Source organism: Microtus oregoni, unplaced genomic scaffold (assembly GCF_018167655.1).
Source record: "Microtus oregoni isolate MIOR12 unplaced genomic scaffold, Mior012 000028F_ref0000031, whole genome shotgun sequence".
In the NCBI taxonomy this organism is placed as follows: domain Eukaryota; kingdom Metazoa; phylum Chordata; class Mammalia; order Rodentia; family Cricetidae; genus Microtus; species Microtus oregoni.
The window spans coordinates 13,932,468-13,950,420 of record NW_024543087.1 but is presented as its reverse complement, the minus strand read 5'-3'; the positions used below and the strand labels follow the sequence as shown (position 1 = coordinate 13,950,420).

The 17,953-nt window shown below is 44.5% G+C and overlaps 1 protein-coding gene across 3 annotated transcripts in view; it reads left to right on the top strand.

Moving 5' to 3' along the window:
* LOC121464167 (SREBF chaperone) overlaps positions 1-17,953 on the top strand; it is a 68,141-nt gene that overhangs the window by 24,355 nt on the left and 25,833 nt on the right. For 2 of the 3 annotated variants that reach the window (XM_041676793.1, XM_041676791.1), the window contains exons 2-3: positions 8,635-8,872; positions 10,917-11,135. In XM_041676793.1, the coding sequence (XP_041532727.1) occupies positions 11,014-11,135 (122 nt within the window). In that variant the 5' untranslated portion in view covers positions 8,635-8,872; positions 10,917-11,013. The remainder of the gene's footprint in view (positions 1-8,634; positions 8,873-10,916; positions 11,136-17,953) is intronic. The other variant, XM_041676792.1, reaches the window with a different exon arrangement.

Here is a 17,953-nt window from a genome sequence, read left to right as displayed (position 1 = left end):
GGAAAGGGACGGGAGTGGGAGGAGTGAGAGGAGTTGAGGGAGGGGAAACTGCAGTAGGGATGTAATGTTGTATAAGAGAAGAATAAAAGTTTGGGGGAAAAAGAGAGAGAGAAAGAGAGTCTGAAGCCAGGCAATGGTGGCACTCACTGATACCAGCACTCAGGAGGCAGAGGCAAGCAGAGTTTAAGTCCAGCCTGGTCTATAGAGTGAGTTCTAGGACAGCCAGGGCTACACAGAGAGAAACAAAAAAAAAAAAAAAAAAGAGTGAGTCTGTCATCTGTCAAATCTTCAGGTGTCCGTCATCTGGATTAAGGACTGGCAATGCAGCCTGTAAGCTAAATCTAGCTCATTGTTTTTCTCTTAAGGTTTTATCAGAGTGGAGTCCTGTTCATTTGGTTACATATTGCCTGTTTTCCTGGGGCAGTGTAAGAATTGAATACTTGTAACAGAGTGTACATCTCATAAAGTCTAAATTTTTAAACTTCAAAAACATTTTTCAAAGATGTATTTTCTTATGTATTTTATGTACATGAGTGTTTTGTTTTCATGTACATTTGCATGCCAGAAGAGGGCATCAGATCCCATGGGACTACAGTTACAGATGGTGTGAGCCACCCTGTGGGTGCTGAGAATTGAACTCAGGACCTCTGCAAGAGCAGCCAGTGCTCTTAACCGCTGAGCCATCTCTCCAGCCCCGCAAAGTTATTTATTTTTGTGCTGTGAACTAGGTTCAGGGCCTTCCTTGCACAGACTAAGCAACGTTTTGAGTTTATTTGTACCCTAAGGCAAAAAAAGCCTGAAGTATTTTCTAACTGGCACTTTGTTGAAAAGTATGGTAACTTTTCATTTAGATTGGACACTTTAAAATATGATTTTGACAGACTGGTTATATCTTGTCTTTAAACTCGCTCACTTATTCCTGACTGATCTGGTACTTGCTATGTAGACCACACTGGTCTTGAACTCAGAAAGATTCACCTATGTCTGCCTCTCAAGTGCTCAATTAAAGGATAAGCCACCATGTCAGGCCAATCAACCTTATTTTTAATGATTAAACTGTATATCCTTTCAACATTGTAGAGAATATTCTCATAACTAAACCTGTACATCTCTTTTTTGTCTTGGTCTAAATTATTAGAAATAGGTTTTTTTTTTTTTTTTTTTTTTTTTTTTTGAGACAGTCTCCTCTGTAGCCAAAGGTAGCTGTGGACTCAGGGAACGCTCCCTTCCTTGGCTACCAGAGCACTAGGATTAAAGTCATGGACTGGTCCACCTGGCTTGACATATGTGTTCTCTCTCTCTCCCTCTCCCTTTGTCTCCCTCTCCCTCTCCCTTCCCCCCTCTCGTGCTCGGGTTCAAATCAAGGGCCCATAGAGTGCTATACTATTGATACTGTTGCCCTTGTCCCCTGTATAGCTCTGACTGGCTTTGAACTCCAAGTTTAGTTAGGCCTTGAACTTGAAATCCTCCTGCCTCTATCTCTGAGTGCTGGGATTACAGGCATGATCCACTTGTACTTGGCTTGTCATACTTTCTTGTTTTGTTTTAATCTTTTGGAAAGAGGGTTTCACTATATAGCCCAGGCTAGGCTGGAATTCTGCTATGTAGCTGGGCTGGAACTTGAACTCCCAACCCTCCTGCTTCTGTATCTGGAGGACATGCTTTTCTTAAGTAGGTCTTAAGACAGTGCAACTACAGAGGCAGGCATCTCCCCTGGTTTCTTTTTTTGTACCAACTCTTCTTCTCTCTCTCTCTCTCTCTCTCTCTCATACACACACACACACACACCCCTTTTGGACCTCAGCAGGATCAAAGATTTTTTTTAAGTACTTTATTTTTATTTCTTTTTTTTTTAAACCCAAAGACTAGGGTTTTATTTATTTATTTATTTATTTATTATGTATATGATGTTCTGTCTGCGTGTATGCCTGCAGGCCAGAAGAAGGTATCAGACCTCATTCCAGATGGTTGTGAGTCACCATGTGGTTGCCGGGAATTGAACTCAGGACCTTTGGAAGAGCAGGCAATACTCTTAACCGCTGAGCCATCTCTCCAGCCCCTTTATTTTTATTTCTTTGGTGTTTTGCCTGCATGTATGTCTGTGTGAGGTTGTCAGATCTTCGAGTTACAGACAGTTGTGAGCTGCCATGTGGGTGCTGAGAATTGAACCCGGGTCCTCTGGAAGAGCAGCCATTGCTCTTAACCACAAGACATTGCTCCAGCCACTAGTGAATACTCTTGGAATACACAGAAAATCAGAAACTTAAATTTGAAAACTGGGTGTGGGGCACAAGCCTTTAATCCCACTGGGAGTGGGAGGGCAGAGGCCAACAGAACTCTGAGTTTGAGCACAACCAGGGCCTTATAGAGAGACCCTGTCTCAAAACACTAAAATGGGCCAGGCATGGTGGTGTGCACCTTTAATCTCAGCACTCAGTAGGGAGGCAGAGGCAAGCGGATCTCTGAGTTTGAGGCCAGCCTAGTCTACAGTGTGAGTTCTAGGACAGCCAGGGCTACACAGAGAAACCCTGTGTTGAAAAATGAAAAAAAAAGTAAAGTTTTTAAAAATCCTGTGAGCCAGGCACAGTGGCGTGAGGCCTGTAGTCACAGCGTGAGGCAGGAAGATGGAGAATCCAAGGTCAGTCTGGGATTCCTAGGGAGGCCCTGTCTTGGAAAAAAGTGATGGGGAAATGTTTTCATGGATGTAGACTGTAGACAAGATTATTCCAGAACACATTAATGTTTGGAGGCAAACAAGCTAGAATAGCTGCAAGATTTTTTTTTTTTAAGCAAAAAGAGGTAAACAAAGGCAGGATGATCAAGAGTTCAAGGCCTGTTTAAGCTATAGAGCAAGATACTGCCTCAGATAAAACTACGGCGTGGTGGGGTCCTTGGCCTGGTATGACCAAGCCCAGGATCCAAGGCCAGCACTGCCAAAGTAGACAAGAGTATGACATGAGGAATCACTGTCCATCTGAAGATTTGAAAATTGCACATGTCTTCAATCCCTGTTTGTAGGCCAACATGGTCTACCAGCCCCACCAAGGCAATACACTGAGATCCTGTCTCAAAAAATGAAGAAACAAACAAAATTGATAGTTATAGTAACCAACAATAAATCACTGAAAAAAGTAGGGAATTCATAAGTAGATGCATGAATAGTCAATTTGTGTGTATGGGGGAGGGGTAGGTATGGCATACGACTATGTTACTCAGGCTGTTCTGGAACTTAGAAACTCAAGAAATCTTGCTTCTGCTTCTCAAAAACTGAGATTTCAGATATGTGCCCATACACCCAACTAACCAATCGCTTTGTGTGTGCATAGTCAAGTATTTATTTCTCTAGATTTTTTTCCTTTTTTTATTAAGAATCTTTTTTATTATAATATTTTCTTATTTTATATAGCTATCCCTGTTCCCACTCCCTCTCCTCCTCCTCCCCCTCTCCCTCCATTCACTCCTCAGAGAGGGTAAGGCTTCCCATGGGGAGTCAATAAAGTCTGACACTCCACTTTGAGGCAAGATCAAGGCTTTTTCCCCTATATCTAGGCTGAGCAAGGTATCCCTTCAATGAGATTGTGCTCTGAGAAGCCAGTTCGAGCACTAGGAATAAATCCTGGTCCCACTGCCAGTGGCCCCATAGACTGTCCAAGCCTCACAACTGTCCCCCACATTCAGTGGGCCTAATTTGGTCCTATGCAGGCTCACCTGCTATCAGTCCAGAGTCAGTGAGCTCTCACTAGTTCAGGTCAGCTGTTTCTGTGGGTGTCACCATCATGGTCTTGACCCTTTGCTCATATTATTGCTCCTCCCTCTCTTGGGCTAGTCTCTGGTAGCTTGGCCCAGTACTTTGCTGTAGATTCTCTATCTGCCTCTATCAGTTGTTGGATAAAGACCAATTTGCTTTTTTTTTTTTTATTAAATCAGAGGTGCCAAGTCAATTTAGTGGAAGAAGAGGAAGTCTTCTTGAGATGGCGGTAAAGCAAATGCTATCCTCGGTGGGGGAGTGGGTTAAGGAGGTAGGGAGAGAGAGAAAAAAAATGAGTGAATGAACCTAGGCTTAAATTTTACAAAATGAACTCAGATAGACCACAGATTTAATGTAAAACAATACAACTTTTAGGAGAAAATCACATTATAATCAAGTAGTACCACTTTTAAAAATTAATATACCCAAAAGAATTAAATTCAGTTTTTGAGAAGCATACAAGAACTGGGCAGTGGTGGTGCACATCTTTAATCCTATCACTCAGGAGGCAGAGGCAAGTGGATCTCTGCTGTCTTGAAAAACCAAAAAAAAAAAAAAAAAAGAAAAGCCTTACAAGAATGTTTGTTAGTAGTACTAGTCACAGCTGGGGGTGGAACTACCCAATATTTGTCAACTGATGAATGGATGAGCAGTGTGACATATGCATTTAGTGATTCAACTGTAAAACTGGACTGATAACTTCTTCAGCCTCAAAAATATATCATGGAAGAAGCCATTCACAGAGGCCAGAAGTGGATTGGTGGATGTCAGGACAGAAGTGGCAACATACGGTTTTTCTTAATGAATGATGGAATGGGGGGCTGGAGAGATGGCTCAGAGGTTAAGAGCATTGCCTGCTCTTCCAAAGGTCCTGAGTTCAATTCCCAGCAACCATATGGTGGCTTACAACCATCTGTAATGGGGTCTGGTGCCCTCTTCTGGCCTGCAAGCATACATGGAAGGAATGCTGTATACATAATAAATAAATGATTTTTTTTTTTAAAAAAAGAATGATGGAATGTTGGATAGTGGTGATGGTTGGCAGGTAGACCAGCAAAGTTCATTTCTGTGAGCACTTTAAATGGTGGGTGATTTTGTTTTTTATAGTATATGATTTTTTTTCAGGCAGGTTCTCAATATATAGTCCCGTTTGCCTGGAATTTGTTGTATGGACGAGGCTAATCTTGAAATTTTAGCAATCTTCTTGCCTCTTTCCAAATTCCGGGATTACAGGCATAAGTCATTGTGCCTGCCTTAATACTTTATTTTATTTTTTTTAAAAATTCAGCAATTTAAAAATGAAATGATTAGAAAATGAGACATTAGGCTGGAGAGACAGTCAGTGATTATAGTACACACTGCTCTTGCAGAGGACCCAGCTTCAGTCCCCAGAACCCACATGACACCTCGTAAGTGCTGGTAACTCCAGATCCAGGGGATAAGCCTCTGACCTCATGTGCACATATCCTCAGACACACATATATGCACGATTAAAAATAAGTCTTGGGCTGGAGAGATGGCTCAGTGGTTAAGAGCATTGCCTGCTCTTCCAAAGGTTCTGAGTTCAATTCCCAGAAACCACATGGTGGCTCACAACCATCTGTAAAGAGGTCTGATGCCCTCTTCTGGCCTGTAGACATGCACACAGACAGAATATTGTATACATAATAAATAAATAAATATTTAAAAAAAATAAATAAATAAAATAAGTCTTTATCCCCCCCACACCCCCCAAAAATAGAAAAAGAGCCAGGTGGTGGTGGCACACGCCTTTAATCCTAGCACTTGGTACGCAGAGACAGGTGGATCTCTGTGAGTTTGAGGCCAGTCTGGTCTACAGAGCAAGTTCCAGGACAGGCTCCAAAGCTATAGAGAAACCCTGTCTTGAAAAAAAAATCAGAAAAAAAGAAAAAGAAAATGAGACATCTCCTAGAAGACAGAAGACATACTGGTGGTGAATTAAATGCATGAAAAATTGGTCAGTGTTACCTAAAATGATTTGTGAATCTGTTATTGTAATATGGCAATATTTTGCCAATTTCTTTTATTTTTTGGCCAGGGGGTTAAGACGAGGTCTCGGTCTTGGTCTTGATCTTGTTATGTAGCCAAGGCTAGTCTTGGATTCCCGATCCTGCTGCCTCCACTTCTCAAGTGCTTTGAGTTACAGGTGTATGCCTCCATATCCGGTTTACGTTTCCTTTTTTGGCAGTACTGGTGATAGAGCCTATAGCATCATGTGTAGGAGGCAAGTGCTCTACCACAGAGCTACAGCCCTAATCCCCGTTTAGCAGTTTCTCAGAAATCTTATGCTATACATCCCAGCATGTAGGCAGAGGCTGCTTGTTTGTTTTCTGGCTGTTTAGACCTGAAATAATCACACAGAAACTGTATTAATTAAAACGTCGCTCAAAAACTTAAAGAAAACCAGCCTACAAATCACAATCCCAGAGAACCTAGACAACATTGAGGACCCTAAGAGAGACATACATAGATCTAATCTACAAGGGAAGTAGAAAAAGAAAAGATCTCCTGAGTCAATTGGGAGAGTGGAGACCATGGGAGAGGGTTGAAGTGGAGGGGAGCAGAGGGAGCCGAGAAAAATGTAGAGTGCAATAAAAATCAATAAAATTAAAAAAGATATTGCTTCGCCTATTAGCTCAGGCTTCTTATTAACTAACTCTTGTATCTCAAATTAACTCATTCCTATTATTTTGTATTTTACCATGAGGTTAGTGGTTTATCAGTAAGGTTCCCGCGGCATCTTTCTCCTCTGGCAGCTGCTGGTGTCTCTGACTCCGCCTATTTTCTATATCTCTGTTTGAGTTTCCCACCTGGCTTTACTCTGCTAAGCCACAGGCTGAAACAGCTTCTTTATAACCAATGGTAATAAAACATATTCCTAGCATATAGAGGGCAATCTCACATTATTAGCATTCTTACTTCTAGGCATTTATTCCAGAAAGTGGTCAAAAGAAACGAGACATTCTAGGAGAGGATAGCAAATGAACTGCTTAATATGTTAGACTGCGCGCATGCTTTTCCCCCAAACTTCTGTATTTGCAGTCTCGTTTGAGATGAGTTAAGGTCATGTGCACTTAAACTATACTGCTATTCGGTCTCTCTCCTCTACTCACACACTTGTTCCTTTCCTTGCTGCTTTTTATCCTATGAGCTCCTTGGCGCAACTTGGTCTGGGCTCGTCCTCTCCTAGGCCTCCTGGGCAGTTCTCCTGTGCCAGCAGTGTTTTTCTTTACATGTGAAACTCTAATTTGGGCTTCTGATAACAGGCTCCTTTGTTTTTGCTTATGTAGATGGTCTTCCCAAAAACCAGGGGCAGAATTGCTTATGTTTTTTTTGTTTTTTGTTTTTTTTTTTTTCAAAACATGGTTTCTCTGTGTAACTCTGGCTGTCCTGGAACTCACTCTGGAGACCAGGCTGACCTCGAACTCAAGAGATCTATCTGCCACTGCCTCCTGAGTGCTGGAATTAAAGGCTTGTGTCTCCATGCCCAGATTTTTTTTTTTGCTTATATTTTTTGTGTAATAAGTCTAGTTGGGCCTCCAGGACAAGACTGTCTCTTTAAATACAGGGAGAAGGGCTGTAGATTTTGATCTGAAGCAACCTGTAACTCTGGGGCAATGTAGGAAAAACAGGTTATTGGTTCAGGTTGGGTAAATTTCGCTTTTGAACAGCTTTGCGTTAGAGTTTCCACTGTGTAGCAGAGATGTGCAGTGTCTCCTCTTCCCGTAGGTTCAGGTATAATTATAATTGGACTTGTTTTCCAGATGCTCTGCAGATGAACAGTTAGTGTAGGTGATGTCAGTGAAAGTTGAGAGCGTTGTATTGCTGCAGAATGGAAATGAGTATTAGCTTTAGTTTTCACCTCATGTTACTCTAAGTGTAAGAAAGCTGGACTGCAGAGAGGGTCCCTGTCCTGTGTACAAGAGAGACCAGGGAAGGAGATAAGGATTAGAAATAGAATTTCCTGGAGGATTTGGCCTTGGGAAACATTTAAGGGAAGAGATTTGGGCAGCCAGTTAAGGTGGTTTGTCTCCAGGGACCCTCTTGCTAGTGTGTCTCTGGCAGGTGTACTTCTTTGTGTTGCTCTGTCTTGGGGGCAGGAGGGAATGTAGAGGGATGCCGGGCAATGGGTCTCTGTATGAGCCCCACTGTTGGAGGCTTCATTGATCTGTCTTCTGAGGGTGAGCACTTGACTAGTGGAGCTGTTGTGAGCCCTTTTGCACCTGTATCAACAGCATTCAGCAGCTGCCTCTGTTCACTCCCCAGTAAACAGACCTGCAGAGACTGCCTTGTACCCTCAGAGGCTCCTAGACTGGAGAAGTGCCTGGGCACCTTAAGTCTAGTACTTCTAGGAAGGTAGAAGGAGTAGTGACCATTCCTTTGATTTGTGAATTTGCTACAATATGACTCCTTTCTGATTTCTGGTCTTGACACTTGAGGTGCCCTCTTTACAGTCTGGGTTGTCGTCAGTGAGCTTATTCAAGCCAGGACACATGTCTGAGCAAGTTCCCAATAGCACAGACAAAGGACACAGCAATGTGAACAGAAGTGAATTTAAACTTGAATCCCACTAGAGAACCATACCAAGAAGAGAATCCTAGATCCTTTAGCTTCTATAATAACTTCCTATTTTCTTTGATTGGTTTAAGATTGGCAGCAAATAACAGAAATTAACTTAAACTAAGCTAGGACAAGAAAAAGGATTTATGGGAAGGTTAAGGGATGACACAGATTGGAAAAAAAAGTTGACGAGCCAGTCTTCAGAAAGGACTGGGGCCAAAACAGCCTGGGGATCTTGGGAACAAACCTCTGTGGGGTGAATAAACGCCACCAGTAATACCCAGTTCTTTCTCCATTCTGTTCAGAGGCCAGTGTCCAGGCAGTGAGGCCCAGCTGGTATGACCGGACTCAAGGCGGTGCACTTTGACTGATAACCAGGCCTGTGGACCTTGTAGGAGCCAGTGAGTTCCAATGGGCTGCTGTTACTTTAAAAAGGAGACAGCTGGCAGCAGGCGGTAACAGTAGGATTCATCTGCCCTCGGCTCCTAAGGAACAACTGTGGGACCAAGAGCAGAGGCTGCAACCTAACATTGCTGCCTTTGAGTAAGTGTGTGGTGACTGCTATTCAAGGTCTGAAGCTTTCTGGTGTTTTTGTTATTGAGGACAGATGATACTGAACAGTCTTTATTAGTAATCATTGTTTGTTCAGGAATGTGTTTGGGGGTTGTGCATTTCTTTGCCAAGGTTTCCCTAAGGATTCTCTCTGTGTGGCCTGTGCACAGAAGAGGATGGTCAGAGCACCCGTTTGACAGAGCAGCTGCCTCTGGGGAGCTGGGATGTGTGCGGCTCAGTAGTAGAGCATTTGCTGAGTCTTTGTTTGCTGGGTTTGATCCTTAGCATCTGCATAAACAAAAACAAAACCCCTAATATGAACAAAGGCTTGTCTGGCTAGACTGGCGAGCGTGGCTGAGTGTTTAGAGCTGCAGGACCTTCCACAGCTCTGTTATTTATGACCTAGTGACCTGTGATGCCCGACATCTAACGACCAAAAAAGCCACCTGAAACAGTTGCTCCAAGCTCATTGTCTCATGCCAGTGAAATTAAAGAGGTGGACTGTTGAGGGAGTTTGCAAAGTAGAAACAGGCTTTATTAACAATAATTACAGAAAAGTACAAAGTTGGGGAAATGTGAGAAATTAAGCAAAAGCAATAGAAACTCCTGAAAGAGAGAAGGGTTTTCAAGAGAAAAAGCCACTGAATTTTGTAGTTTAGAGGTTTTATAGGGTTATGGCAAAGACTAGATGAAGACCAAGGTAACTGCTGTGAGATTGGTTAGTTCTCTGTGTTACTCTGGGTGGAGCCAGTGGAGGGGTCCACAGGATCTATGCATGGCCCCCTGGCCCAACCAGGGAGATGAACTGTCGTGCACTGTTGATGTGCACTCTCTGAGTTAGGAGTGGTTGAAGCCCCCTCTATCCAACTGCAGGTTTGTTAGTCATTGACCTTGACTGTCTACTCACTATTGCTATTAGTCTCTTGGCTGATGTTACGGCCCTGCAGCCTTGCAGGTTCCAAGTGCTGTTAATTAAACTAGGCTGTGTTTTCACATTTAGACAACCAGCCTGTAGCATGACCACAGCAGAGTGTTACCTCTCTCCAGCCACCATTTGTAGCTGCAGTCTTTCTTTGTTGCCTCATGTTAGCTCCGTGTCTATGGGGTGCTCTGAGGTGCTCTTCCAGGCAGGAATGTCTCGTTAGAACCCATCCTTACAGTTCAGTCTGTTAGGATTTGCTGCGTTAGAGGCAAGGCTAAGAGAAAGGATAATGGTGTCTTACGTATGTTTCTCAATTGCTTCTGCAGGGCGTGGGTGGAGAGCTGGCCACAAGCCCCATCCTTCCTCTTATCTGACTAGCTTGGTTTTCTCATACCCAGCTATAAAGCCCACTTACTCACCTTCCTTAGTGTTCCAGGCCTTGCTATGCTAATCCCCTCCCTTTTTCCACCCTAGACAGGCAGGGTTTTTCTGTAGTTTTGGAGCTTGTCCTGGAACTAGCTCTTCTAGACCAGACTGGCCTCAAACTCACAGAGATCCACCTGTCTCTACCTCCTGAGTGCTGGGATTAAGGGCTTGCGCCACCACCATCTACTTTCTAACCCTAATCTTCTTTTAAACCCTAACCTCTATTCTTACTGCAACATACATGAGCAGCTTAGAGGTTTTTCTTTTCTTTTTTTTTTTTTTTTTTTACCATGAAGAGCTAGCTCTTGTATCAAAATAGCAGCTTATAGTCACTTACAAAGGTACCAAGGTTGTTGTGTGTGCATGTGCTTATATTGAGACTCATTCTCCAGACCCTACATATCCTGAAACTAGTCCCTAGCCACATAACTGCCACCTCCCATTGGCAGTTCTGGTGTGCAGGACCAAGTATTTAATGTTTTATTTTATTTTATTGTATGCGCATGTATGTCTGTATGAGGGTGCCGTTATCCCACTTAACTGGAGTTGCAGACAGGTGTGAACCGCTATATCATGCTGGAAATTGAACCCAGGTCCTCTAGGAGAGCAGTCAGTGCTCTTAACCACTAAACGGTCTCTCCAGCCCCCAATACTTAATGTGAATTTGCTTTTTTCCCTTTTGGTTAGGTACCTGCAAATGATGTTCATTGTCATTGGTATGCAACATCTTCCGGGCTGATCCATGGTCACTCTCCGGGATGGCAACAAGGTGACTTAGCTGAGGATGACCTTGACTGAAAGGCTGCGTGAGAAGATATCTCAGGCCTTCTACCACCATGGGCTGCTCTGTGCATCCTATCCCATCCCCATCATCCTCTTCACAGGCCTCTGCATCTTAGCCTGCTGGTATGTTCCTAATTCGCCCTCTGTGTGGTAGAGCAGTGTCATGTGACAATAGACTTCGCTAAACCTAACTGATGGAGCTCTTGGACCCTGTATATTCTTATATAGTGGGAATTAATAAGGATACTCATTGAGGCTGCATACTCGAGAGTTCTGGGGGAAATTTGTTTTTTTTTTTTTTTTTTTGGTTTTTCAAGACAGGGTTTCTCTGTGGCTTTGGAGCCTGTCCTGGAACTAGCTCTGTAGACCAGGCTGGTCTCGAACTCATAGAGATCCACCTGCCTCTGCCTCCCGAGTGCTGGGATTAAAGGCGTGCGCCACCATCGCCCGGCTCTGGGGGAAATTTGTAATGGCTAATAAGACAACATTTTTTTTTTTTTAAAGAAGCTAGTCCATGTTGGTCTGACAGAGTGATAGCCCAGATTTGTTCATAACACCCGTGATGATTTTCTCTTTCTAAGAAGCTTCAGGGTAGTTGAAGGGCATAATCTTTTATTTTTCTTTCCTAGCAGTAGCAGCTTCCCTTTAGTGTTAGTTGGTAGCAGGAGCCTTCCGCACAGCAAGGTGAGGAGCTCACTGGGTACTATCTACAGGCTGACTTCTCTGCACACTTGTCACTTCCTCATGATTGTGGGGAGCCTTCTTCTGGTCCCTTGGGACCTGCTATATTGTCAGGGTCTGTGCTTAAAGCCATGGATGCTTGTGTTTCTTGCCTGTTTTTCACAGGCCTTGTAGAAGCCTGAAGACTGACTATGACTTTGTAAAATGAGGGTCTTGATGTCAGCTTTACACTGTCAGCCATGTAAAGAGCCCATCTTACTACCGTTTTTCCTAGAAAGAATTCTTTTGTCCAGGCTGGGTTGTAGCTTAATGGTAGACCTTTGCTTGGCATGCTCAAAGCTCTAGGTTCAACTGCTAGCTCCAAAAGGAAAAAAAAAAGTTTTCTGGATTCACTGTGTACAATGCTGTGCTAGAACTAGTCTGGCTCAAGGCTGAACCTCCTGTTCAGATCTGCTGTAAATGATCCCAGACCCCCCCCAATCCACAATAAGAAGGATGAGTATCATTCATTGAGTGTTTCCTGCCTAGTGCCATATTGGTGATTCAGAAATATAGTTAAACTTCTCACTTGGTTTCACAGTACTTAGGAAATGGTCCAGTTGCACTTTCATCCCACAAGGTGGGTAGGAGTATAGTGATTCTGGTTCCTACCACTGCTAAAGAGGGAAACTGGGCCCTGAGAATGGTGGTGCCTGCTCCTGTGGCCTCTCTTACCCGACTTTTCATTCTAGCTCAGTGTATATTGATGTTTAAAATCTACCAAACTGTATGGCATATGATACTCTACGTGATGAATTAATAATTAATTTTACTTTATGTACATTGGTGTGAGGGTTCCAGATTCCCTGGAACTGGAGATACATACAGTTGTGAGCTGCCTTGTGGGTACTGGGAATTGAACCTGGGTCCTTTGGAAGAGTAGCCAGTGCTCTCAACTGCTGAACCATCTCTCCACCCCCCCATTCCCCCAGTTCCCCCAACTCTACCCAAATTTTTTTTTTGAGGATGAACTACTTCCCATCATAGTAGGTTCCTCCTCCTCCTCTTCCTCCTCTTCCTTCTCCTTCTTGCAGTTTCTTGAACAGCTTCCCTGTTTATATGACAAACTAACTGGGCATCTTTAAAAATTGTTCCCTGCGGGGAGGGGGGGAAAAAAGAAAAAAAATGTTCCCTGAATTTTTTTTTGTTTGTTTTTTCGAGACAGGGTTTCTCTGTGGCTTTGGAGCCTGTCCTGGAACTAGCTCTGTAGACCAGGCTGGTCTCGAACTCACAGAGATTCACCTGCCTCTGCCTCCCGAGTGCTGGGGTTAAAGGCGTGCGCCACCATCGCCCGGCCCCTGCATTTTATTTATTCATTTTGTGTGCTTATGTGGAAGTCAGAAGAAAGCTTTCTGTTCATTGTGTGGGTCTGATAGATGGCGTTCAAGTCCATCTTGTAAGGTGTCTTTACCTACTGAGCCATCTCAGCAGCCTTCACTGAATGTCGTTTAGCATATTAGTTAGTGCATTTGGCATGGATAACACACAGGCTGCTACCATTAAAAGGCTAACCAGATGGCTCTGGAAGCATAGACCTGTTCTGAAGGCCTGAGCAGTTTCTCACACTTGATACCAGAAGGGGAGCTTGAGACTCAGAAGCTGATTTACAGCGTGACACGCTGTCAGGCCTGTCAGAGTGTGGTTTCTTCACCCTCATACTTCAGGTTGTACTCTTGGGGATGGCTTCTGTGGCCATTGTTTCCGGGGTGCTTTCCCACGTAGGGATTTGGAGACAGGCTGCTTTGTCTGAGCCATGGTGTGCAGACGCCCTTCCTTATTTTCCTTCTCCTCAGACAGGGGCTCATTGAGATCTTGGACCTAAGCATCCAAACCTCAATCTCATTTTCTAGTCTGTGGAGTTTTTCAGTTGAAACAGCCCCCTTTCTGTCAGAGCCTTGAGTTGCCCAGAGAAAACAAAGCATAGGTAGAGCCAGCTTTTAGTAATTGTGTTGGATGTCCAGGTTCCATTTCATTGCTGGTTTTTATTCCGTAGATAAGATTTGTTAAGTCTAGACCCAAAGGACCTCTGCATTTAATACCCCTACAGATCCCGCAGCTGCCTGAGCTATAGCAGTATAGTTGTGCATCACCAGTTCATCCCAAGTCCCTCAAGAGGAGCAGAGCCGTACTAGAGGGCTTTGTGACTGAGGACTGCTTAGGGATGTGCCTTTCTCCATCAGGCTGAAGAATCAGGGACTAGAGGGCTTTGTGACTGAGGACTGCTTAGGGATGTGCCTTTCTCCATCAGGCTGAAGAATCAGGGTTTGGGAGTCTGTGTGTTTAGGAGTTAGACTCCCCTCAGACAGCACCAGGGCTCTGGTGTTCTCTAAGCTGGCGCTGGGGCTCTGGGGTAAGTGACTGAGACCTGAGGTTACTCCTTCCAGTAGTTTGAACACCAAGCCTTCCTTGTATGTGGGTTTTGGTAAACTCTCCTGCCTGATTCCTAAGTGCAGTAACTATTTCTTCCCTCCTCTGGGAAAATCTGATGAAACCTATAGCAAATAGGCATTGTAGCAAAGGGTGTGTTTATATTTCCTAGAGGTTAAGGCTACTGGGACCCAAGGGGGTGACCCAGCAAGAAAGGAGACTTTGCCGTAGACCTTCCCTGGTAAGGAATGTATGTGGGGGTACACTTTGAGGTGAAGGAAAAGGGTAGACTTCGGCTCAGAGAGGATGTTAGTATCACAGTGAGGTCATACTAAGCCTCCTGAGGATGATGGTCATGCAGTTGTTTGAGAACAGACTTGGTTCCTTTCCCTCTTCCCTCTTGCTTTTTTTTTTTTCTTTTTAATTTTGAGACAGTTTCTCTGTGTAGTCTTGGCTGGACTCGAACTTACAGAGATCCTCCCGCTTCTGCCTCTTGAATGCCGAGTTAAAAGTGTGCGTCACTACTGCCCAGCCCCTCTTGCTTTTCTTTTTGTGAGTGACTGGCACCTTCAGCTGAGGCTGTGTTTCCCAACCCCTTTCCGCTTTTCTCCCTGCAGCTCAGGTTGTCCTGTGATTGTCTTTGGGATCACACAGTTGCCTCTGTCTGCTTAGACACATCTATATGTTCTTCTTACAAATAAAAACATCAGAGTAGTTTAAGCCTGTCTGGGCTTAAAGTTAGGTGGCCCAGACTGGCTGAAATCGAAGTTTCAAAGAACCTCCGACCTTCTGCTCTAAAGCTTCGACTCTGGAGACGCCCAGAGGCCAGCTCTGCACCTGCTCCATGACACTGGCTGGTTGAACATTCAAAACCAGAGCCTCTTCTGGTCTCACATACAGACCCTGTAAAAACTCCCAAAGCTTGTAGAAATCAAAGACTGCTTCCTCACCCAAGATTTACTCAAGTAGAAGGTAAAAGAGAAGGGAATGGCAGCCATGACCATTCTCTAATCTTTATATCTGCTATTTCTTCCAGCCTACCCTTTAGTCAGTCTTTTACTGTCCTATTCTCCTAATCCTGTATTGTTCACTCCTGGGACATGAAGATGAGTGCAGGAGGGAAGGGGTGAAGGCCTGGGGCCACGCTGGGTTTGGGAGATGACTTATATTTCCCAGCACTTGGGAGGTAGAGGTAGGTAGTTCTCTGTGAGTTCAAGGTCAGCCTGTTCTGCAAAACAAGTTTCAGGCCACCCCAGGGCAGCGCAGTGAGACTTTGTCTCATAAACAAAAACAAATGGCTGGAGAGGTGACTCAGTCTTCTACTTGAATAATGGAAATGACATCCAGACCTAAGCCAAACTTGGTAGGTAGTACATGCCTATAATCCCAACACTTACAGGATAAAGTTAGGAGGATCAAGAATTTAAGTCAGCCTCAGCTATCTAGTAAATTCAAGGCCAGTCTAGACTTAACTCAAAATAAACAAAAACCTTCCAAAACACAAAAAGCAACAACGAGGTCATTAAGGAAAGGAGGCTCAACACTGCTGAAAACAGCTAGAACGATAACTTCACCCAGCAGCCTTAGAGTACACTTACCACTGAATGCGCATACCACGGGACAGACGAGGTGCTAGGGTACAAAGAGATGTTAATTTTAAAACTTCCAAAATGTCTCTTTTTTGGTCACAGTAGAATAAAACCAAAATAAGATCAGTAACAGAAAGAAAACAGGAGAATTCACAAATTTACAGAAACTAAAACCAATGAGTCAAAGAAATGAGGAGTTAGAAAAAACCTTGAGATGATGAAAATAAAAATCATAGCAATACAATATACTGTAAGAGGTCCTTCCCTCGGGCTCTCTGACCCCAGTGACCTTATAATGGTAGGAAAACACCTATAACTGAGAGAAAGCAGTATTTAGAAAACCCGTTTCTGGGGACTTACAGGCAGCGACAGAGCATGTGTTTACCATGTATGGGATTACAGTAACATTCAGGCTGGAGGGACACAGCATTGAAGCATCCTGACTGCTAGGATGCCTAAGAGTCCTGGCACCAAGGGAAACCAACAGATAGATGGACAGGATGACCCCTGGGTCTGGCATGACCATTAGATTGGTGACTGGGTGGCCTAGCCCCAAGGACTGTGGTGGTTAGGTGACAGACTGGCATAAATGAAGAGTATAGAAGTTTAATTAACAGGAAGTTGTCTGGGTAATCTATAGCTTGGAGTGACCTGGCCCTAATTCTCAGCCCTGAATTACTGCATATAAATCCTCTGGTGTGGTTTTAGGTCTTCCCTATTGTTGTTCTTTTTAAAAAATGCTGCAAGATCCCCGGTGGCAGTAGGCAGCAGAAATGCTGTAGGTCCCAAATGGTGGCGGCGGACCATGTGGTGGCAGGCAGCGGGGTCTGGGAGCAGCCAGTCCCAGGCAGAAATGGCTGCCGATCCCAGAGTGGTGGCCTGAGCGGTGGCGGCAGACAGCAGGCCCTGGGAGCAGCCAGTCCCAGGCAGAGACAGCTGCTGGTCCCAGAGCAGTGGTGGCGGGCCATGTGGCAGCAGGCAGTGGTGCCTGGGCAGAGAAGGCTGCTGGTCCCCGAGCAATGGCTGGTTCCAGGCAGGGAGACACATGGTGGGCGGGCAGAAGACAGAAACATGGATAGACACGACATGCAGGGTGAGGTTGAATGTTCATTCAGGGGGTAATGGAGGAGGAAGGGTGAAGGGGGGACAGAGAGAGAGGGAGGGAGAGAGGGAGGGAGGGAGAGAGAGAGAGAGAGAGAGAGAGAGAGAAGGGGGGAAGCAGAGAAGTGGGGAGAGAGGCAGAAGCGAAACTGCCTCTCCGAGAGGAAGATGGAAAAGAGAGCGAGCTCAGGCCCGAAGCTGAAGATCAGCCTGCCTCAGTGGATGGGGAGGGGAATGGGTGTGGCTTGTCTCTTAAAGAGACCAAAACCATAACACCTATTTCCCAGGTAAGTCTCTCTCCCTTGTTTAATACACTTTACAGCTTATCTGGCCTGTTTCTGCTCCCCACTGGAATGTAAATCTTGAGAGCAGAGCTCTTGTCTGTCTTGTGCACCTTTGGGCCTTGCACAATGTCTGGCTCTGTGTTAATGCTCAAATATTTGCTTAAAGAATGACTACTGAAGCCAGACGATGGTGGTGCACGCTTTTAATCCCAGCACTCGGGAGGCAGAGGCAAAGGGATCTCTGAGTTCAAGGCCAGCCTGGTCTACAAGAGTTAGTTCCAGGACAGGCTCCAAAGCTACAGAGAAACACTGTCTCGAAAAACAAAACCAAACCAAACAAAAACAAACAAACAAAAGAATGACTACTGAGAAAATTTCCCAGGCAACTGGCTGCCTATTATTGGTGACAGAACTGCCAGGACTGGGTGGTTAGGAAGCCACATCCAGAAAGGAGGCAGAAGTGAACTACACACAGATCTCTGCCAAGGAAACTTCCCTCTAGCCTGCTGCATTCCTCTAGGTTAGACATGTCTTATTGCAGGATGACAGCTAGAGGAAAGCAGACCCTCATTTTCTCAGATGCTTTCCTCCTCTTTAGTCTTTGCCAGAAGGTTGTGCTGTGTAGCCCAAGCTTCTGCTTTTATGGCCTAAAATTAAAAGCAGATTGCAAAATAAATATGTGTAAACCAAAATTCAAGAACCTTCAACATCAACACCATACACACATACACAACACACCCAACAGAAAAATCCAGCCAGCCAGGCCTGGTAGTACACCTATAAATCCCACCATCTAGAGTGCTAAGTGAGTTCAAGGCCAGTGTGGGCTACTAGGAAGATTTTATTTCAAAACAAATATCAGTGATTGTAATGACCTTGT